General features: G+C 38.1%; 1 protein-coding gene across 1 annotated transcript; it reads right to left on the reverse strand.

Annotated features, from left to right (window-relative positions):
- Nucleotides 1–81: 81 nt before the first annotated feature.
- Nucleotides 82–21,394, reverse strand: C5 (complement C5). The gene is made up of 41 exons (XM_042052472.1): nucleotides 21,256–21,394; nucleotides 20,806–20,998; nucleotides 20,035–20,197; nucleotides 18,271–18,341; nucleotides 17,592–17,683; nucleotides 16,844–16,926; nucleotides 16,606–16,696; nucleotides 16,185–16,290; nucleotides 15,419–15,545; nucleotides 15,078–15,193; nucleotides 14,669–14,869; nucleotides 14,277–14,480; nucleotides 13,662–13,871; nucleotides 13,337–13,486; nucleotides 12,811–12,940; nucleotides 12,453–12,518; nucleotides 11,640–11,840; nucleotides 11,041–11,131; nucleotides 10,586–10,662; nucleotides 9,865–10,004; nucleotides 9,391–9,612; nucleotides 8,799–8,859; nucleotides 8,197–8,286; nucleotides 7,720–7,932; nucleotides 7,512–7,587; nucleotides 6,917–7,076; nucleotides 6,355–6,450; nucleotides 5,900–6,071; nucleotides 5,457–5,662; nucleotides 4,915–5,067; nucleotides 4,525–4,587; nucleotides 4,196–4,277; nucleotides 3,520–3,571; nucleotides 3,065–3,167; nucleotides 2,900–2,974; nucleotides 2,698–2,803; nucleotides 2,411–2,497; nucleotides 1,956–2,045; nucleotides 1,511–1,594; nucleotides 955–1,093; nucleotides 82–696 (listed from the first exon to the last, which is right to left on the reverse strand). The coding sequence occupies exons 1-41, from the start codon at nucleotides 21,318–21,320 to the stop codon at nucleotides 567–569; spliced, it is 5,037 nt and encodes a 1,678-aa protein (XP_041908406.1). The 5' UTR covers nucleotides 21,321–21,394; the 3' UTR covers nucleotides 82–566.
- Nucleotides 21,395–23,647: the final 2,253 nt, after the last annotated feature.

The raw sequence follows: 23,647 nt of genomic DNA on the forward strand, positions 1-23,647 counted from the left end.
ATTTGTTTTAATCCACCTAAGTTACAGGAGATGTTGATTCAGTTGACTGTGTCTTAAAACACAAATAATGAAAGGCACACATATGATTGAAGAATTTTGTTTGGTTGTTTTTTTTTTAAACAAGAAAGCAGAGCATAAAACCAGCATCAGTTACTGTCAGGAATTGAAATGCAGGAATTCAAAAAAAGAGTACAAAAGGAAAACCTAAGGGATAAAGTTTCTTTCACAGAGAGCTTACAAAGTGGCTGCATATATTTATGTTCAGATAAGACATGGGATTGAGTGACAAGACAGGACTTTTCATGTTTGTTTTTACAATCAATCCACTTCTTTTAACTTCAAATGTCTTTGCACCATTCTGTGTTATTCTCTCATCCAAGCTTAAAAACCATATTTGAACATTACTCTCTTGTAATAACACTGCTATAAAATACATGCAAAGATAATTTTTCAAGATAACTATTAATGAGTGTTCAGTTCAAAAAGAATTAATAAATAGGTGAGGATTTATCTTCTTTTCAATGAGATTTGGTCTGGATTTTTAATTTAAAAACTGTCCAAGTGAATCAACAGCCACTGATGAGGAGATCTTCAGCAAAATCATCCATTGTGTTCAGAAACTCCCGACAGGATGTACAGGCTGCATTTGAAGGCCACCACTCAATCCAAGTGCTGGAGTCCAAAGGGTACTGGAATCTAAGAAGACAACAGAAAATGATCACTTGCTGCTAAGATTTGGGAAGGAAAATGTCAAAGAGAGAAAAAATTACAATATGGAAGTGCTTGCTTTGTGTTCATGATCCAGCTTTAGGTGACACATCTGATAACACATTGTGCGAGGGTTGCTTGAGTACTTTCAAAATTAAATCAGTTCTGTACCACACAAGAATTATTGCATACAAGCACTTCACTTCAAGATTACATCTCATCATATCTTGGTGGTAAATGACTTACTTGAAACTGTAACCAATGCTTATCTTTAAGGCTTCTTTTCCCATGATCAAATACTGCTCTCCTGGGCTCAAGTCAACATCTGTGCAGGTCTTCTTTTTAACAAAGGTTATTTCATTATTTTTTTGAGCAAAAGCCTGCCCTGAAGTAAAAAAAAAAAAAAAAAAGAAAAAAAGAATCAAGAATGGACAATTTCACAAAAAGAATTTCCAGTAACTCATGTATTAGATAGAAAACACTAAAATGTTCTACAGCACTCCACAGCCAAGGGATCTCTTTGCCACATTCTGTAACAGGAAAATTCAATGATACAGAACATGTCTCTTGTGAAAGACTTTGCAATTAAATCTGAATGGCAAATAAGCCTTGTGGACATTAAATAATTTTATATTATAGTAATTTTAAGGATATATTGGATGCTTAAACTCAGAGGAAAAAGGAGTGAATATCAGCTTCAGTTCCACAGGACCTATGAGCATCCACTTGTGCCACAGTGAGAACCCAAGAACATTACGACATCCTTTCTCCCAGGGGCAGAAAAATGGAACAGGACACTCACCCCTTTTATAGAGATCCAGCAGAGTTGCAGAATACTTCACAAAAAACCCTTCTTCACTGCGAGATAAGATGTTCACTTTATAAACTGCACAATGACACAAACCAGAATCCGGTTATTCCTTGTTCCTCCAACACATCCTGAATATCTTACAGACGCTCAGAAGGAGAATATTGTGTCCCTTTACAACACTGATTTCTGGGAATATGATGGTTATAGGGGCAGAAAACACTGGCAAGTTCTACCCACGCTTAATCTGAGGGAAGCTGTGGGTAGAGCTCACCTTTCTCTGCTCCAGCTTGTCACCTTCCTTACTCTATGCCACTGGCAACCACACTGAATTTCTAATCACTACAGCTCTAATTTGAGCAAGATGCTTTGCAGCAGCAGCAAACAGAGCAAACAAACATTTCAGAGCAGGGGAAGCAGGCAGTGGAGCCCCCATTACCATATGCAATGTCCCTCTGGCAGGCAGCCTCTCTCCTGCTCTCAGCACTTATCGACCGGTCGAGTCTCTCCTGGACTTTACCACACTCAGCTACGAGGAGAAAGGGAAAGGCAGAGGTAAGAGAATGTCAGCACATGTCCCCAAAGAAAACATGGATCTACCTGTTTGGGATCACTAACTGAGCAACACTGTAAGTATGGGATTGCATGCTGGAACACTGAATATTTGAAACGCAAAATAACACCCTCAAACACCTGAGTTAATCAAGTCAGACTTCCATGATCACACTGCACACTTGGGGTTTTCTAATTTATTTTTTAAATACAAAATGTGGAGAGGAAACAGTTGTGTTCTTATGAGGATTTTTTCCTTATGTTTAGTGTGGTTTTGTTCAAAGCACTACACTGCATTTTCCCACCAAGTAAAATGAAAAAACATCTTCAAATAAAGCTTACCTTCCATGCATTTGCATTCATCTCCTTCACACAATCTCACAAGTTTTTCATTTCCATAGGGGTTATAAAGTATAGTGCATCTTTTATCTAGGAGATCCAGAAAGAAACAACAAATACATGTAGAAAATCAAAGTCCAAGATGTCAACACTGAAACTTGGCAAGTAAAAAGTCACCTGAGCTTCAAATAAGATGGATTAAAAAGCCATTACAGAAGGAAAAATGCAGTCCTTCAGGAGGAATAAAGAGCTAAAAGGCAAACAGGGATGTGAGTACCTGGAACACATACCTGGTGCATGATATTCGTACACAGTGAAGGTGGCAGGATTCAGCATTCCAACCCGGAAAAGCTCACTGATCCGGAAGCCAACACACAGGAACTTATGAGCTGGCACCTGTTTGAAGGACACATGAATTAAGGAGCTCTAGAGGAAGCAAAATTATTCCAAAGAGTAAAAGCAGTGCTTACAGTTAGGAAAGGGGTAACATACAGAGTCTATCTGCAGGAGAACATGCCCATCTTTTATCTCATAATCTGCTATCAACTGATCAACTCCACTTGCAAGCTGCAGGGCACAGAAAAAGATGAAGAACAGTAAATACTACAGCTCTGTTATATAAAGCCAGTAAGAGAAAAACCATTCTTCAATACTTGCAGTAGATAAATCCTCTGGATTGGCTTCCACTCCACTGACCAGCCCTATGTCCATCACAGCATGAGCAGACCCCGACCGGGGCTCACTCGCACTGGGCCTGTACCTGAAATAGATTAAAGCCAGTTAATTATAACTGAAACGAAAGAGACATATTTGAATGTGATCCCAGAAAAACCTAAGGAAAATTCTGTCAACAATGAGGCCACAGTAAACTCATAATGAAGCAAAATAGCCCAGATGAATCAATTCAGATTTATGCCAATATCATGCATGAAGAGGCCTTTAACGCTTATGTTCCAGGAGAACCCAAATATAACTTGAAGGCTCCTTCCCACAGAGATCATGCCCTTTGGCTCTAATTCTGTTTACACATGTACATAACAGTGAAGAAACAGAAAGAAAAGATCAGGAGAGCTGGTGGAATTATTAATAAACAAACCCTCAGCTGCACTTACTTCGCACAAGCCTCCAGGTGCCCCAGGGGTTCCCCATCTTGTCTTATGCGACCTGTTTGTATCAAGTAGAGCCAAAGAAGGAATTTTATAACTCTTCAAAAGCAGCAATCCAGAATTCTCACAAAGCATTTGCATAATTGGAAGGTAATTCTTTAAATTGTCTTGATGGTTATTTTACAGGAACTCATTGTCTAGCCACAAGCAAAGAGCACTTACTTCTTCGGTAACTCAGATGAAACAACACCTTAAAAGTTTAATGTAGTTTATTGTGTGTTTATATTATTAAAACCATTTCATGGCAAAAGTTCAGAATGTGGTTCTATACCCTGCAGTAACTGCACCAGAATGTTCAGTACTTTGTAGAATTAACTGTCACCATCCCACTCCACATCATATTTCTTTCTTCTCACTCCACCAATTGTAAAAACTTTTCCATAAATGACTAAAAATGCACCTAACAGAAATAAATTAGATATTAATTCTATTCACAAAAAGGCAATAGTTTCAAACAGGGCTAAAAAAGCTTTTAGCAATTTCTTTTCCAGTTTTGCATTTAGAAAGTGGCAGAATTTCTTTTTTTCTTAATAAAAAACACTCATAAAAAATGGGATTTTTTTTCCCACCTTCCCTTGCACTGACCTGAATAGTAACGTTTAAAATTATATTAACCCTTTACCATCATCTCTCTTTGGAACAATCTTCAGTTCAAAGTTACAGGACTCTTCAGAAGTACCAAGGATGTTATACACTGTCCTCACCTGCACACGTACAAATAAATCAGACAAAACAGCAGCAGCATCAAACAATCCTCAAAACTGGGATAAAACTGTAAAAACTCACACTGTGAAGAACACAAACAAGCCTGGTTTATTGGTAATATAAAAAAAACAGCAAAGCAGAGGAAATAAATTATCAGCACAGAAAGAAATGGGGAGTTCTTGAGCAAAACCACACCATATTAAGAAAAGAGAAATTCCATTAAAAAAAACCTGGTTGCATACTTACATTTACTGTAGCTATGCCAGTGCTGCTGCCAGTGCTCACATATAGGTCATCTTGCAAAGGTGCCTAAAGGATTGGGGAGAAACAAGAAGTCACACATTCATTATAAATCTTAGCAACAATTAGCAACAATTCAGGTCAGATGATCTGCTTGTCTTGCTTACATTTCAAAAACATAACAGATTCTGCAGAAATATTAAATTTAAGTGAACATTCAAATATATTAAATACAGCAGATAAACAAAGACCTTAAACATTTTTCATATCAAATTATTACCTCTTTGTTATAACAAAAAATAGCTACTTTAGTAGCTATTCCAAAGCTCAAATAAGTATTTACCAGGATGCTAAGGATTCTGGTTTCCCTTTTTAGAAGCAATGTTATTTACTCACTGTCACAGTTCTTCCCACAAAATTGTTTTCTGTCAGTTTAAATAAGTTTAGGGATCCTCCGTTTTTGTAGGATACTTTAACATCCATGTCCAAATTCAGCCGTTTGACAAGAAGGGAATATTCAGTCAAGGCCTCAAGGGCATTAATAGTGTCCTGTCAGAAATCAATTACAAAGAATTAACTTCAGAGATTCTATTTATAAAATTTCAGTTTATGATAATGAAGAGATTTCCCAGAGACCAAGAATATCATGGCAATGGAGTCACTTGATACCAATCCCATACACAGCACTCTGATGCTGGCAGTGTGGTCATTTAATTATATTATCCTCTTAAAATGTTCATCTCACAGAATCATAGAACTGTTTGGGTTGGAAGGGACCTTAAAGCCCCTCTCATTCCAACCCTGCTGTGGGCAGGGACACTTTCCACTAGACCAGGTTGCTCAGCTTCATCCTATCTGGCCTTGAATTTCCAGGGATGGGAAAAAGTGTTTCAGATTTTGGTACTTGCAGAATGAGGACAGAATATCTAAGAGCCCACCTGTGTGGAATAAAATCCTCCCCCATATCTCTGTTCTTCAGAGAGCCATTTGATGATGGGCTTGGCATAGTTTCCATCCCCTCTTAGCAAAGTAGTGAGCAAGGCATAGGCTGTGGTTTCAACCATTTGTGCAGTGACAGAGCTGGGGGCTGGCTGGTCTTGTGTTTTGAAAGCATCTTTCCAAAACCTATAGATGGGAGGGTCACCTGCAGGGGGAGAAAAGGGTTCAGATGGAAGCACAGCAGCAGCTCTGCTACACAAAGTCAGGTACAGCCCACTCAGGGCCAGGAGATGGGGAGGAATTCACTCTGCACCTAACAGGGGACAGAAATCAACTTCTCCTATGCTAAAAAGCTGATGTTTATGAAGTGGTGAGCACAGATGTGATGCAGAGCAGCTGATGGGGACAGTGCTGGTCAGGAAGAGTGAGAACTGAACAGTACCTATGACAAAGGCCTCCTTCTTCAGGGCAGAGAACGCCGCCCGTGCCGAGTTGTCGTTGAGGTCCACCAGGGCCAGGGCGTACGAGGTGATGGCCATGGTGAAGGGGCTCTGGGCCAGCTGCACATTCTGCACCAAAAAATCCCCTGCTCTGCTCTTGGCATCATGGATTTTCTGAAAAGAGGGACAGGTTACAGCTTACACCCATCAGACTGACCCTTAGAGAAACACATCCTCTCTCAAGGCTGTATAGATATATAATGTCTTCCACAATATCTTATAATAAATCCAGAAGTTCCTTGTTCTTTTGCTAACTCTGAAAGACAAAGACTAACAAAGCAAATGAAACTGTGAAACTGAAAACAACCTCTTGATTTATTTAAACAAATGTCAAAGAAAAGTGAAGAAACTAGAAGCCCAGGACATGTCCACTGGCAGAAATAAAAATAATGTTTACCTGAGTAGGACATATTTTAATTGACTTGTCAATTCCAATAATACAAAATGCTGTGAGATACAAAGATTTTTCTTTAGCTTCTCGAGGTAATGTACCCTACAAAAACCAAATAATAAAAATAATTAAACAGAAATTAAAGTTCATTTAAATAAATAGAATTTTCACTGTTTAGGTGTGGAAGCAAATAGAAATTCCTGTAAAAACCATCAGTTTAATTAAACCTGAAAATACATTGACTCTTTGGAAGGCAACAGCTTCTTTGTAAAAAAGAAACCAAAATATATGAAGTTATTCACAAGGCAGGACTATTAGATTGTAAAATGAACCTAAATATTCTTTTTCTAAATATTAAGAAGTGGCAAGCATCTTCTTTATGTGGGAAACCAGAAAGGTTTGCAAGATTGTGCTGTGCCTTAAATGAATTTAGACTAAAGAGAAAAGTTGTCTTAAATGGGTGTTTTGATGAAATCCAGCCTAAAATATCTTGCACTGCTAAAACACTTTATCTCCTGGTGCCTTCAGCTTTTACTGTCTGAGCACAGAAAAAGTTTGGGTTTCATACCTGTAGTTTCACTGGTTGGTAGTTTGAAAATTCATTGAATGACCCATCTGGCATCTGACAGTTATCAATCAGCCACAGAAGGGAATCACAAATAGACTTTTGATCGAGATCAATGTATTGATTAACTTGTCCAAGAACCCTTAAAGCAAAAGCTGTCAACCTGCCAAGGAAAGCAAACAGATCCTGTTTGTTTAGATTGGCAGGTACTCCCACACTGCGGAGGGCAGACACAAATTTGCACTGTTTAGGATTCTGTATCCTACACACTCCCACAGTTCAAAGGAATAAACAGGACTAATTTCAAACTTAGCTTAACAAATGGGCAGTAATTACTGAAATCATTTTAAACCAGGATCAACTCCCGTGTTTTAGGGTATGAACTCACTACATCCCAAACCCATCTTGGTTGTCATGGCGTGAATTATGGACACTAAGAAAAGATTTGGCAAGTGAAAGCAAGGAATCAAAAGATAATATTAAGAGTACCAAGCAGAGATTAAATCTACCCTCATGTTCTTGTCTGGTGGTTACTAAAATTATGAAAGCAAAGGACTGAGATAAGCCTTTTTCCAACCCCAAACCCCTTTTAACTCACCATGTGCTAGCTTGCCCATTCTTCCACATGCTGTAGGAGTAGTCAGCATTCCTGAATGACAAGATGCTCACAATTCCTAAGGGATACATCAGGCGCAAAGAAAGTTCTGAGAATTATGTTTGCTCCCTCAGATGTATCACCCCTCTCACTCAGCAAAGGTTATGGACCTCTACAACCCTGAAGCAAGAGCAGCAGCAGATTTTTCTACCTTCTCTCATCTTCCTCCTCATCTGAGTTCTTGACCTCAAGGTCTCAGGGCCCAGTAAATGCCAGTTATCCGACTCTTCCAGGTAGCGGAACACGTAAAATACTGGGGCAATGCTCATGAGCTCAGCCTCTGCACTGCCCTTGGGCAGGCTGGTCAGCATCTGCAGGCCACTGGGACTCAGGATCGTGGCAATCACTTCACCCATAAGATGTCCTGTGGAAGGAAAAACCCCAAAATTGATTTAAACAACAGATCGTGGAAGCAAATCCAAGGGCAGAATCTGACTGACACTTATGAGCAGCCATTCTTTATGAAGTGCTTAAATTTCTACACAAAAAGGGGACCTGCAAAGCCTTCTCTCAAAAGAAAAAGAACCTAGGAAGAAATTAGATTAATTTAATACAAAATAAGAGGAAAAGGACACACACACATATATATAGAAAGTACATATGCAGTGCACTGACAGTTTCAATTTACCTTTTACACTGACACTTCTGTCAATTTGTGTTTTAGGGACCAGATCTAGTGGGACTTTGTATCGAAATTCTTGTCGTCTCTTGATTGAACCTGTAATTGAAGATGTATACATATGTACATGTATCACACTGCACAGTCTAAATCAACGGATGATTCAGCTGTAATTGCCAGATTGAAGGTTACAATTGAGAATTCAGCAACCAAAATTTGAAAACTAGAAATATTCCCAAATGCACATGCAAACAACATCAATCTTTGAAAAGGAACAGGTGCAAACTCTTTATCTTTCTTTTGTTACCAAAAAAAACGTGATCTAGACCTGAACTTTGTGGTTTCTTTGGTTAAATGACAACATATTCTATTCCCATTAATAAAGCACCTGCTGAGAAAAGCTTACAATCATATCACACTAAAAGATAAAGATTCCTTTAAGAAATTAATCCAAGTTTCCTTAAGCCAAGGGCAGGAAATCCTTGGGAAATGATATATTTACAATATCTCAGGAAGGAGAAATTCCAATTTTTTCATATTATAAAAAACTTGATTATCAAGAATCAAGAACATGAAAAAATAACACAAAGACACATCATCAGTTCTCTTACCATAAACACCCTGTGGATCCAAAGTGAAACCTGCATGAAGTTCTTTCTTAATGCCTTCTGGCTGGAATCATTATGAGGCAAGAGGTAGAAAATGGAAACATTTTTGCTTAATCAAATAGGATGAAACAACAGGTTAAACCCACAGTATTTTTGCCTTCTTTTTCTGTAGTTGAGTTTGACTTAACTGTTGTACAGCTGTCCCACATGAATTTCAGTTAGTGTTCTAGCTCATACAGTTCTTGAGAAAATTTAACAAAAGATTTAAATAAAACCTTAGGAAAGGAAAAAATTACCAAAAATTGTGTTTCAGTGAAAATCCAAACCAATCAATTCAGAATAAAGTATTCTCCTTGCTTACAAAGTTCTAATCTATCTTTTTATGCATGTAATCTTTCTGACAGGTCTTATAATCAAGGTTTAAAAATGAGAGTGCTCAAATGCTCAGTCAATCATTTTCCACCGCACACACCTCAATGAATTCAAGGACATTGTGTGATAATATTAAAACAGAGCAAAATTTCCATATTGACTCAATTGAACCCGATTTGAAAATTTAAAAAAAGCTAAAAACATTCCGATTTTTTGTTCTTACCATGACACGTAAAGTTTTAACTACAATTTCACTGTTCCTGGGGGTCAGCAATGTAAAATTGACAGTGTGAAGACCCAGTTCCAGTGGGAGTATCCGGAATGTAATTGCTGAGGAAGAACCACCGTCCAGATTCTTTAATTTACAGCTCTGCATCCCCGATCCAGCACTTGCAGAATCTCCAAAAGTACAGATTCCATTTCCAGCTGCTATTTTAACACAGAACTGAAACGTGGAAAGTTTTTAATGTTTCATTTCCATGGCAGGTATGACACCAGAGAAATCAAAGCCACTGAAATCCTGTAATGAGCATTCTGTTACTGTAATGCTACTTCTCTGTTTGCAATACGTAACACTGGCTTAAGGACTGGAGAAATCTGATCCAAGGATCTGTTTATACTAGATATTCACAGGAAAAATGCTTTTTTAATTTATTATTATTATAATCCTTTCACAGAACTCATTAACACAAATTACCTTAATTGCAGAGGCTTGATGGTTATAAACGGATCCTTTTAACTCAATTTGCTCCCCTCGTACCACGGAATAAGGAACATAAATGCTCAGGAAGATATCCTTCATAACCTGGATTTCCAAAGGTGCAGCAGCACAAATACCTAAGAGAATTAAAAACATAAAAGCAGAGTGTCTTATCCACCCTTCTGATAAACAAGTTTGAGAAGGTCTTGACATACTTTAGTGATGATTTATCATTTTTCAGTGTGCACTTTGAACAATCCAAGCTTTTTAAAAGTGCCCCAGCTTTTACTTCCTGATGCAAGCTGCTCTCTCCCATTCCTCACACCCCTGCTGACATATCAGGTTCTTTGGGTTTCTTCTTCCCAAATAAGTTCTCTGCTTGGATTACCAAATCTGTTGGAAAATCTCAAATCCCTGAGCTACAGGTAGCAGGACAATGTGAAGTTTTCCAGGGAAGAGTTACTCAATATTTTTTCTTCTTCTTACTCATTTACTATCAGCCACTGTCACACACAAGACAGGTTTTGTTTTCCCAGCCACTGACACTCACAACATGACATGAAGTAATTTACTTTCCCTAAAATACACATTCTTGTTTTCTTTTCCTGTCTATGAACCAGAAAGTGAACATTTTAGAACATGAATGTCAAACTGAATGAGAGGGTCTACAAAGCTTCCTGATTCTTTAGCTCCAAGCTAAGAGGGTTGCAGTACCTACCCTTATCTGAAATACCAACACCTTGTACTTCCCAGGTGGTCAGTGAGTCAGGCAAGGTGACAGACAGAGTCTTGGACCTGTGTTAAAAGTGTTGTTACAGTTATCCATTACCAATCATCACCTGTTAAAAGAACAGCTCATCACCAGCAACATTCTAAGAGAGACTCAGGGAAGCTCTGAGACCATAGCCAGAAAACAGGAATTCTGGATTTTCGTTTGAATAAACCTGGTTTTAGCTGATTTCCCAGAAGCTGGTATTTAGTACGGTCCAAAGTGAAACGAAAAGTGGCTCAACAATCTGGGCACCACACAACATATGGAGCATGGAGGGGAACGTGGCAGGAATAGTTTGTTTGGATAAGACTGCATTGCAGCTCACATTTCAACTAAGGTTACCCAGTTTACCTCAGTTTTAGCATTTCCTTTCTATAAAGCTGATTTGAGAAAGGCAGTACCTTGAAGAAACTTGGTGGACTTCCCATAACCAGCTTTCAGGGAAGTAGCTACGAACTTGTGCCTTATCCAGTTCCAAGAGAGCCTCAAAATCTGAAGAACATAAATAATGCAAGTAAGAAAACCTCTGATACAAGAAAAAAGGTATCTGAATTCCCTCAGTCAAAAATCTGTGTTAATTCCACCTCATCCATTTACACATGTGAATACCTGTCCAATATCCTGACAGATCACCTTGTTAACAAGCAATTATAGGGAGACAAAGGAAAGAATTTGACACTCCCACTGATCTTTCCTGAGGTGTTACCCACTGGCTGTCTTGGGCCTGGGCAAAGGATTCAAATTTAGCATTCAAGTTTACTCCTAATTCTCTCTAATTGCTGTTCTGGTTGTTCTAAATGTGGGTGAACAGAATAGAAAGCTGAACAGAATAAAGAACTGCTCTCCTACCCCTCTTCAGGGATATGCAACCAAAGTCTTGGGAGACTGGTAAAATTCTGTCTGGACTAACCCTGACAGGTACCAGGGAGGGGTTAATAGATTCTATCACCTCTTTCCCCCTGTTCTGCTGGAGCAGGACACCCAGAGCTCTCATACTCACGCATTCTGGCCAATATTAGGAGCTTATTTGGCTCTTCCAGCCGCAGCCTGTTGGCAAATTCACAGCAGTTTTTGAATGCAGCAATGCATCGTTGGTTTCTCTGAATTCTCTGAGCTCTGTCCCTGCAGGTCTCAGAGACTGGATATGCCTTTACTCCAGCCATGCAGCACTGCCGGATTTCTGGATCTCGGTATTTAGATACTGGAATAAAAATAATTCACTTCCTTGAGATGAAGTTTTTATTTCCAAATTATTTGTTCGCAGGATTTCAGTGAAGACAAAGTTTTGAGGATGAAGTTGTTATTTTTGAAAAGTTAGTGACACATACTTAATAATTACTAATCTGAATTTAAAATATAAATTAGGTAAGATGAGCTGTATTACATTTTAAAATTTATCAGTCAAAGGCTTTTCTGACAGGCTTGGTCTGGCATGGGGTGATTGGGAAAGATTGTCATGGGACAGTACTGTGAATTTTCAGTTATGCCTCTTCAGAAAAAGAAAATACCAAAGAATCACAGATTTGAGTTGGGAGTTTAAAGATCATCTCATTCCACCCCCTGCCATGGGCAAGGACATCTTCCACAAGCCCAGGTTGCTCAAATCTTAAACATTGCTTAAACTTTGCATTGTATTTTCAAGGTGAACTTAAATCCGGAAAGGCTTTATAAATGGGGTCCTCTCTGAAGTCATTGTCCATATTTGTCAGTCTCTCTCAAATACATTAAAATTAGTAAGCAAACACTCAGATACTTGATTTCTAATGGATGTGATTTGTTTTCATAATGATATACTTAAAAATATTTTTAACACCTTCTTCGCGTATCTTGTTCCTGAAGTCAGACCGTTTGGTTCTTAACACTTCATTGCAAGGTTCAGCTGTCCAAAAAAAAAAAAAGTACAAATGATGTGAACTTCTCTTGTAAAAGCATAGCCTTCTTAAAAATAATTCCATAAAATCACATTCCAAATGTGTGAAACTTTTTCTGTTTGCTGTTTTAATGACATATAAGTATTTTCATTTTGATGACAGTAGCTAATTCACAAGATGCTTGCCTCCCTCAAAAATCATTAGTATATGCATTCCCTTGAGTTCCAACATAATAACTGAGAATGACAACAGAATATTTCAGGAAGCCCACAATTCCATGCCTGGACCACAGGAATGTACCTGCTTCCTCTGAGTCATCAGCATTTGCATTGGTCAGAAAGGTGAGCCCGGCCATTCGGAACACGGCGATGTTGTTCTGTCCTCCCCCAGCCCCACAGCCAAGGTCACTCTTCTCCAGCTGCAGCATTATCTGAGGAGAAACACACATGCCATGCTACCAGAATGCCTTCAGAACACAGCCTGGAAAGGTTATGGCAAAAACAAAGAAGGAGATCATGGTCTCCATGGCTCCTTGAGCAAGGAGCTCTCCAACACTGCAACCTGGTTTTGGCCAAGTCAGTGGGGTTCTAATGAGAGAGTTCAGATCTGCCTTTAAAACCACAATTTACTTCTACTGGAATTCAAAAGACTGTAAACGAATTCTTTTAATAATTTTGAACTGTAGATTTAAAACAACAACTTTCATTCTTCCTTGAATTCTCTTCTGCCCATTTTCAGGCTGACTGAGTGCGTGACACGTATCAGTTACTGAATGTGAACATGAAACAAAGAGCAACTTGATTTCCTTTTATGGCTGCCAGCTCACCTTTTCCATTGCTCTCCTCCTTCTTCCTGTGACTCCGTATATTGCCTTGTCCATAGCTGACAAAGCAACAAAGGAGCTGGACTGGGTTTTCATGGTGAGTGATACAACCTCTGCTGGCTTCAGTGTCTCTTTGCTTGACTGCAGCTTAATCTATAAATTGAAAACAAATACTGGTAATTTTGAAAGCACATTGTTCCAAAATCAATCCAGCTGAAGCAGACACTTCAACAAGTTAAGTGTGAAAGAGCTTGTGTAAATCCAAGATAAAATCTGACCATAAAATGAATGCAAGCCCACAAATATCAGTGCCTATTTTGCTACTCACATCAAGGCTATTCCCACATTTCTGTTCCACATTCAGCCAAACTGAATCAGCCACTAACTCTGCAGCTTCTTCTCCCATGACAATGTAGTAAACAATAAGACGTGCTGAAGGAACCATTTCTTGGGTTATCTGAAAAGTTAGATGCTCATATTCCAAATCCTTAATTCTCTCCTGAGTTCCAAAGCTTACTATCTTCCCTTTTGATGTGATCTGTGGTTAAAAAAAAATGATGGAGAATAAAAAAGTCAAATTTTATATTCAGTCTATTTCTCACATGTAATAATTATTTGAATTTATATCTTCCACTAAAAAGAAATGCTGCCTCTGCACTTCTTTTCCTTCATCTACATTTCACCTTCTGAAATAGCTCATGAGACCAACACTACTTGTCCTGAATCGCAGTCAATGTCAGATGAGAATTTAAAAGTAATAATTTAAACATGAGACTGTTATTTTTTTCCTAAAAAGCTGACAGACTGTATCTGAAAGGAAGCAGCTGTCTGAGCTGCACATACTCTGTGCTGAGGATAGTTCTTGATTGTTGAGGTTTTTCATCCATGACCATATATATTAAATTGCAATTCAATATTTTATGCAGAAACATCTGTTACTTACCAAATAGCTGTAGTGATGTATTTTATCAATGTAGTGACTCTGTGGATATACATTAATATTTATTACATCCCCCACTTCTAGGGTTTTGTGGTTTGAAGCCCAGTTGATATAGAGATAACTCTGACTCAGGGATGAATAAGCTTTTGCTTCGTAGGTTTTACTTGCTTGGTTTTCATCTGAAAGACGTGGATCTGCAGTTTTTACCTGGAAAGATAATAAATGTCTGAATAGCCTGAGTACAGAATTATACCTAAGTAAACAAGCAAAGACAATACTAAAATCACTCTGCAATATGTTGTTCAGAGGGATTAATAAAAGCCAGATCAAGACCTTACCCTCAAAGAAATAATTACACCCTCAAAGAAATCATTTAATGGAACAATTTAACTCACTTGAAACTCCAACATTTTGCTGTTTGATGGGATATTAACAACAAACAAAGCAGTTCCATCACTGATGCTTGTTTTTCTTCTCCCAGATTCTGAACCCTCTGATATCAACTGAGTCTCATCCATTTGCTCACTAAGTGATTTTGCAGTGACAGTAACAGGGATGTTTCCCACAAAGTCGTCCATGGTGTCTTTCACCTGCACCTGTTCATCAGGACAAAGAAATGGTGACATTTTGCAGGAAGAAGCTTCCGAGCTGCTCAGCTGCTTCTACAACAGGGAGTCAAAATGTACTAGTCAATGGAAATTAAAGAGTGTTCAGACATAGAGTGATACAGAGAGAAAATGGCAAAGCTTATGCATTATGGGGTTTAAATTGCAATGTGCAACCAGCCTGCTCCTGGGAACTGACCTTAATGAAGAAGGGAAGTCCAGGCTTCACAAAGAGAGGAGTAGCAATCAAACTCAGCTTGTAAGGAGAGACAGCAAACCTGACTCCAGCGAACTCTACTTCTCCGCTGAGGCCACCTAACAAAACATTGTACCCCATGTGACAAATAGCCAAAAGCAAGTTTAATCCCTAACCATTTTTTACAGTGAGAATTGGCTGTTCTTCCTTACAAGTTTTTGGAAGAAGAAACTGAATATTAAAGAAAGTCTGATGTTAGGAAAGTTATCCTAATAATTTTCTTTTCTAGTTCTGTTCACATTTGCAGAAATGTTAAGAAAAATTGCAAAGAAAAAGCAACTTACCTGTAGACTCCAACACTGATGCCACAATATATAAATATGACCCATCCAGTGCTTCCAGACTGTCAAACCCTATAGAACTTGCTGCTCTCTTACTGTTAAAATTGATCCTAGCAACTCCATTTTCAATCTGGAAATGAAATTGAGATCATCACTTTATAGCTGATAATTTAGAAATAATACATAGGCTACATGCAGATTCAATGGGTTTCTGTTCATTGTCTATTTTCAGAGGAAAGCAAAGATGGAAATGTTTTAAAAAAGAATTATTTATTCCCTAAATTTATTTTAAATTAATCAACCAATGGCACATATAGCAAAGTTTGTGTGCAGGCTCAGCAAGAGGTAGGGATAGCACAGAGAGATCTTCACTACATGAGGAAAGGGGATAATTAGTGGAGAACAGACTCCCCACAATAAACTATTATCATTTTGATCTGCTTGTCTCCATTTGATTTCATTTATTTTGTAATAGATAGCATTAAAGTTATTTCATAGAAATTTTAATCACACAGTTAGGCCAAGAGAGTAATTACACCAGATGGAAATGACATTGTCTCAGATGCTGCCTCTGAGCTTCATTTCCAAGTGCATTTCTCTGCCCCTGATGACAGCATTACACAGGAAAAGGCCACATTGGGGAGCTGGGGATGCAAACTACGACTTGAGGCCCATTCGCACCAAATTTAATGGACAAACTTCAATGGAATTGGATCAATCCTGAATTATCCACATAAATTCTACACAGACTTGACTTGCTGCTTCTTACCCTTGTTACATGCATTGCCTGAGGCATCATTCTTTTCTCACTTTCTTCAATTATTCCAAAACGAAGAAAAACATCAGCACTTGGAAGCTTTTTGTTGGAAAAATAGCTGAGAATAAAACAATATAAATGCTTTTGAGATTACTTTAATGGCTGCAGTAAAGCATTTGTTGTTGAAGAAGAGTAATTGCCTAGGCAAGAGATGAAAAACAAATGTCTGTGTATTTTGAAGACTTCTGCTGAAAAATAATCACTTTGGAAGAATTTTAAGAAGGGTCACTTAGATCTCTTACAGAGCAGAAGGGATTTTGATGAAAGTGCTGCTTGAGGAAGGCAAAGAGGAAACTTCTGGACTCATGAGAATCATTCCTCAAGTAAAAGAAGAGACACAAAATATTCAGAATTCCGAGCCCAATTTCCTTACCTAGCTTTCACAACAATCCTGAAGTTCTCAAATTTATCCGAACTAATGAAGTTACTCTCCGGCTCGATGACGATGGAAAAGCTTGGCATAGCTGCAAATGGAGTAGAAGAAAGGTCACTTGGGTGTGTTTTATCCATGAAGCCACAGGTGCTCAGCCACTGAAGAATCCTGGCATTTCAAGGGGTCTGAGTTACTGAAAATACTAAAAATGCAGGTTCACAGTATGGCCACATCTTACCGTATTCCTTAACTTCAAATTTTGCCACAGCTGAGGTCACAAAATCCTTCTTGTACTTGGCTTTAATCTTCCAAATTCCATACCTATGAAATGTTAATAATCAAGCAGTTTTTAAGAAGAAAATTAATGATGAGGGAAAAAATTATTATTACTGCTTAGTAATATTTCAGGGTAATAATCTCTTAGAGAAGAAAATTCTGCACCAAATTTTTGCACGTGTTCAATGCCTACTTTGAGCAGATTCTCTTCGATACATCACCAATTATTTGACACTTATTTTAAATTAAAATCAGTGAAAATAAAATCAGTTATAAACCAGTTTCTCAAGCCCCTGCTATCATCCTTCTGCCATCTCAGCAATGCTTCAGCACCCTCTCAGGACTAAAAGGAGAACTGAAGAGATATTTCTTTTTTATGCTGCTGTTCCTGGAAAAATGGTGGTGATTTGTATGAAATACATATGAAATATGAAATCACCACGTCTTTGTCCCTCTTTATATCTCTACAGTAGAAAGCTTTAATTGTCATTAATATTCTTTTTTAATTGATCATGAAAAACCTACCACTCACTGTTCTTTAAGGTGAATATAAGGTCCCAATTTATATCAGGATTCCACCCTATGTGATATGTTAGAAACCTCCAAGTTTCGAGTCATGCCCACTATGCAAAGCCACTCTATGACAGTCACTATAAAAAGGCATTATTATGTTAATAATTCACAAAAAACCAAGCATTAAATAAATCTACTTAGGATTAGGAGGAATCTTGAAGTCAGGAAAAGAAACTATTCCAGTAAAATCATTTTCTTCCAAAATATCCACTTCTACTCCTTCAGGATCCTTTAAATGATAAGAGGAAAGAATGAGCAGTTACAGATTGTTCTTGTCAAAAGGAGAATCTTCCTCCTGTGATTTTTCAGAGGCAGGCTGGCCATAACATATTTTTCTTAAGAGTTTCAGAGCATAAAAACACAAACATTTGTAGAAACAACTCAGACTAAAATTCTCACAACTTGGTTCCACCAAGTCAAAGCTATGCTTAAAATAGCTAAAAAAATACTGCAATAACCAGGGAATTGTTAAAGGCTAAAAACAGAGTAGATACTGATTATTTTTATATCTTAAATGAAACAAATAGTATAAAACCCATAGAGTACTAAAATTCCCTCAAAAATTCTTTTCCCAGACATTAAAGATTTTTTTTTTTTTTGTATTCTGTAACAACTTCAGATCTGGGGCTTGAAAACCTCTATCCAACTTTGCAAAGTCAATTTTAAAACTTTTAAAAGATTTCTGTCTACCTGCAAAAACATCCAAGAGTTTTATTAAACATTGATTGCAATACTGATTTCCCATCTACCAACCCACCTACTTTTATTTGTTATTAGAGCTAAAAAATAATAATATTAAATTCAATTACAACTCACCACAAAAGTCAGGACAGTCTCTCTCTGAGCTGGCCGCAGTTCTTCATTCAGAGAGTAAACTCGGACTTTCACTGTAAGAATTATAGCAATAAATCTCAAAATCAAAACAACCAAAAAATTCACCAATATTTTAAACAAATTCTCAGGAAAATCTTTCACTCTTTGTGCCACAAATGAGTCATTTAGGGTGAGGAGGGCAGGGAGAAGTGATTTCAGTATGATCAAATACTTCAAAATAACACTCTGCTGATTAAAGAATTAAATATCAGTCTATGGCAATGCAACACAACCAAGAGCTTAAAGAACACTTGTCATAGGTTAGCAAGCATAGTCCCGGAAGGGACGTCCTTGCTAAGGGGTGCTTACAGTTTCCTCTGGGAACTGATAGAACCTATCAGCTGGCCAGTTTGAATATGGACAATTCTCTAAGCCACTTAAAGTTGTGATCACCTCTGTTATCCACATTTAAGAATAGGCAAACTCCCCCTCCAAGCTCTCTCTCGTTTCCGGCGCTGGGACAGGTGGCTGCAGGGTCCGAGCAGGGCCCAGTGGGCCCGGCCAGGCCCTGCCTGGGCCAGGCCGGGCCGGGCCACGGCCATCCTGGAGCCATGGACCTGTTCCAGCCGTGGAACCCCCCCCACTGCCTTGCCGTGGGCAGCCGGAGCGGCTCGGCTCTCCCCCCTCTCCACTGCGATAAGAAAAATTCAACATTCCAGCTGCAAAGCTGCAAGGCCGAGGTGAGATTAACCCTTTTATTGCTGTGAAGAGCTGAAAACCTGAGGGAAGAGAGAGAGGAGATGCTTAAAGCTGAAAGTCTGTTGTGAAGCTATGATATATCAGAGTATCCTGTTGTAATTTCATGAAGATATGGGGGGTGGAGTGTTCAACTCGTGAGCAAAAGCACCTGCGCTGAGATAGGCAGATGCTGACGCAGCTGTAATTTCATGAGAAGTTTGGACAGGGAGAGATGAACCAGATGAGGACTTTTGCTCCAAACGGGAAAGGAGAAAACCTCAGTCCATAGAGATGAACCAGATGAGGACTTTTGCTCCGAACGGGAAAGGAGAAAACCTCAGTCCGTAGAGATGCTCCCAGAGATAGTCCTAAAGATGAAGATGATGAAGACCCTTTGCTCCCAGGGAAGGAGAAGGGCCTCTGTTTTTGTTTCTGAACGGCTCAACCTTAAAATTGTACCCCAAAAAACTTCAAGAGTGGACCCTCGAAAGCAGTTGCGGGAAAAGCTGCAAGTCGGGGGAAAGGACTCACACGCAGGCAGAGAGACTCCTCTTCCTAAATGGACTGAACGATATTTGGAAGTGGGCGGCTGTCTCGTTGTGATAATGTTTTCATAGCATGAGCAAGAAGAGACTTCTCTTTCTAAATGGACTGAACAAGGTTATTATGGAAGTGGTAAACAGACTGAACATCTTAAGGGTTGTCTTTGAACATTGTCAGTGGGAGAAGGGAGGAAGGTGGGGGGAGGAGGAGAGTTCTGAAGGTGGTATGATTTTTTTTCCTTCTTTTAGGTCTGTTAATAAACTTCTTTATATTCTTTCAAGTTTAGTGCCTGTTTTGCATTTCTCCTAATTCTTATCTCACAGCAGATAAACAGTAATGAGTATTTTGGACCAAACCACTACACTAAATTGGTGTTTCCGCCCGGTTACAAACCGAACCCGCGACAACACTTAAATCTTAATTCCTTGGCAGAGTCAGCAGATTTTAAAAATTAAATACCAGCCAAGAGAAATAAGCATTATTTACCTGACTGATCAGGAGTATAAATTGGTTTGTCTGTATGAATAAAAAGAAACCCATTCTCATAGGAAACGGGAATTTTTTTAAATCTTGTGAAATGTGGAGAAACAGCTTCCAAATACAAATACTTGTCTGAATTATCTGTTCTTGGTAAATCTGTTGGTTGAACCTGGGGGAGAGGAAATAAAGGTTTTTGAAGATTATTAAAATAGTTTTAATGTATTTTTTCCTACAGTATTTTTTGATGAAAAGAGGAACTGAAAAGCAATTACAGTCCTGTGGTTGAGTATCATTAAATAAAAATATCAACACTCACAAGATCTATTCTTGCTTACATGATAGCTGATAGTCTGCAGTATTAAGCTACAGATATTCTGAAATATTGCATTTTATTTATGCCCAGAATTAACCAGCAAAGTTCAAAGCCCAGTTATGAGTTACAACAGTACAAATTATCAGATTTCCATCTAAGCACATGATGAATCCTGGCCACAACAGAGCTGCTGCTGTGGCTGGTACTTTGAGTTGATTCTCTCTCTTTATTTTTAAAGTTATGCAAGTATGGTAATGTTTCTAAAATAGTTTGATTCTATGTTTAACTTCAGCGTCGTTCCTTTACACTGATTTTATTCAGCCAAATTTTAATTTCAGACCAAAAATTGGGGCATTAGGTTTCCCTCCCCAGTTTAAACAACTGAAAACTTACCATAATCATTTTTAACACTTATCACTAAATGTGATAATAAAAAGACTGTAAGAAAAGTCTGAATTCCTTACTGTTAAAGTTACAGCATCTTGGAATTTGTTGGCTGGAGTTAAGGAAATCCGAGCAGACGAATACACAGCGAGTTTATCTGGAAAGCTTTTTAGGGCAATATTGACTGGAAATTCCTCCTCATAACCAAAAGCTTGAACTACAACTTTCTCAGAGGCCCCAGCTCGGAAGATCTTTGGTGCTGTAAGGACATATCTGTACATGCAATATAAAACAATAACAGGATAATAATAACTATATTTCTTTCGGATTTCTTACTTCCCTTTGTAATTCAGTTCCATACACAGCGTTAAAGCAAACAGGATAATCAGGTTATTGTAAGACACTAATTAAAATCCTATTTGGAAAGTGCCCTTTGTATTGGCTCTACTTAAATTCTGGATTTATTTACCCAACAGAGAGGACAACAATCAAGTAACATTTCCAGTAAATTCCGTATTTGCTTTACTTACGTTTTCTCTTGGCTAAAAGTCGTTCCAGAAAATAGCAAAAGAATAAAATATATTAAAAGAGTCATTGTGTCTGGGACAACAGCAAACCATAGATGTTAATGAGGGTGGGTTAAACAGCCTCTGCTGTGGGTGAGCTGAAATGCCACCAATACATTTCACTCACAGTTAATAATTAATTGCAGGTCATTCTTTACTGAAACGTTATTGCCCCCTCCTGAGGAAGCCAGAACTGCTAAACTTAGGAATTTTTTAATATAGGATTTCAACCTTGTGTCAGTCTTCACTTTCCTTCTGCCAACTGCATTAATAAAATAATTTTCAGAGGTAGAAAAAACCCCAACAAACAAAAAAATAGATTCAGTTTGTCCTTAATAAAATAGTTTTTCAAAATCAAAGTGACTTTAAATTTGTGTCTGAAGGAAAAAAGCATTTCAGTTGTATCAAACAATGTGTGGATATGTTTAGACCAGTGTTGTTTTTCTGTTGTTTTGAAATAATATTTCCTTTACATATTTCTTTTAGCCATTTGTATTCCAGATTATGTTAACTTTCTGAGCACTTCCATTACAAATAGAACTGCAATATGGAAATATTAGGGCACAATATATCAACATGCACTACTTTAAACAGCATTTTGCAAAAAAAATTTGAAAACATTTGCAAAAAAAAACCCTACAGTCATTGGTGACAAAACCTTTGCAGGCCTGATATCTAGGATAGCACCTCAACAAATAAGTTTATGTAAAGTTAAATAAAGTTGTGCAAGAATGCTGAAGTTTAAACAAATACCAGTGTCAACCCTTACGGGAAAAGCATTTACAAAACTGTTTCTGATCAATATAAAATGAAATTACAGTAAGGTCAGCTTCTCACCAAATGTAATGAACTAGAAGGGAAGCAATAATAGAAGAAAATCTTAGAAAATGTAAGATGCTTAATATTATTAAAATGCATGGCCAAAATACCTATTATTAAATAATAATAGGGGTGGTACGTAAATGATAAGGCACAAATAGTGAAGAACACAAGGGAATGTTTTAAATGTCCAACAGTACTCTGAAATAATGTTTTTTAAATCTAATTATGCTCCTTCCCTACATCTTTCACAGACACAGCCTACTGGTTTTTCAACCCTGTGATGTCTGTATAACCTAGGTCAAAGTAACAAAGGGCTTGTATAGCTTGGGTTATAAGACATCTATCTAACCTAATATCAATATAACCTAATTAATGACTTTTTATCAATATAACCGGAAGAATATCAATGCAGCCTGAATTATAACTTCTATACCTATAACCTGATGTTTATATAACCCGAATCATAGCTTTTTATACCCATATAATCTGATATGAATGACTTTTTTTACAACTGTAATGGCTAGTATATAGTTAACTAGTTGCTTATATGCAGAATAGGGAAAAAGAGGGGGAAAAAACCAAACAAAAAACCAAAAAACCAAAACTTACCAGGTGTATAATTTTAGAGATAGATAAGTGTAGTACTATTGAGAAGTTGGCAAGCCAAAACCAATTAGCCACAAAACAAAGAATTTAGGCTGGTTAAAACCAGATGGACCAAGGAGCACCATACCTATACATGCCCCAAAGACAAAGTTGAAAAGTTCAAGTGCGAAGAAGACTTTAGAAGCCTTCATCAAAGACCCCCGAATTGGGGAAGGGCATGAGCAGTGCAAAGAATGATCTAATAACCATGAGATCATGCTATGTAAATTAGTTTCGGTGCATATGTGATGATGCTGTAATGACAGAGCAACATTACACAGAATTTACTGTATAAATTTACCACAGCACTTGACAAAGGCGGGCGAGTTAGGAGGAAAAAATCCCCCTCACCACCAGCGCTGCAATAAACAAATACTTGCTCTATAGACATCGGTCTGTGGGGATTTATTTCCAGCCTATCTTTCGGGCATCACCTGCATTTCATACCGAGTTATACGGATGCTGAACTAATGCAGTTGAAGTGTTAAAAAGAGATTTATTTACACGCCCCTGTGAAAATTACTGCGATTTAGACCGGACACACAGAGTTTACAATTGTAAATGAACGGTGTATTTCCAATATTACAGAATAAAGCCCATTTGTTCACAATTTTGCATTGACACGCTAACGTGACATACACAGAGTGCAGATAAGGAAAAAATATCTATCAGCAGACCAGGTTTTATTGTTTATACAACGACTCGGGCTTTAAATAGACCAAAATCCCTCAAGGTTTAATTGTTTGTACAGAGATTTGGGCCTCAGTTACCACAAACCCCTGAGGAGGAGCCCTGAGGCGCTGAGGGGACGCGGCGGGAAATGGCGAGCCGGGGGCGGGGCCTCAGCGGCGGGAAATGGGGGGCGTGGTCTCGCTAAAGCCCCGCCCCT

Source organism: Corvus kubaryi, unplaced genomic scaffold (assembly GCF_017639235.1).
Source record: "Corvus kubaryi isolate FWS band 111438036 unplaced genomic scaffold, C.kubaryi_AGA036_p1.0 78, whole genome shotgun sequence".
Taxonomy (NCBI): Eukaryota; Metazoa; Chordata; class Aves; order Passeriformes; family Corvidae; genus Corvus; species Corvus kubaryi.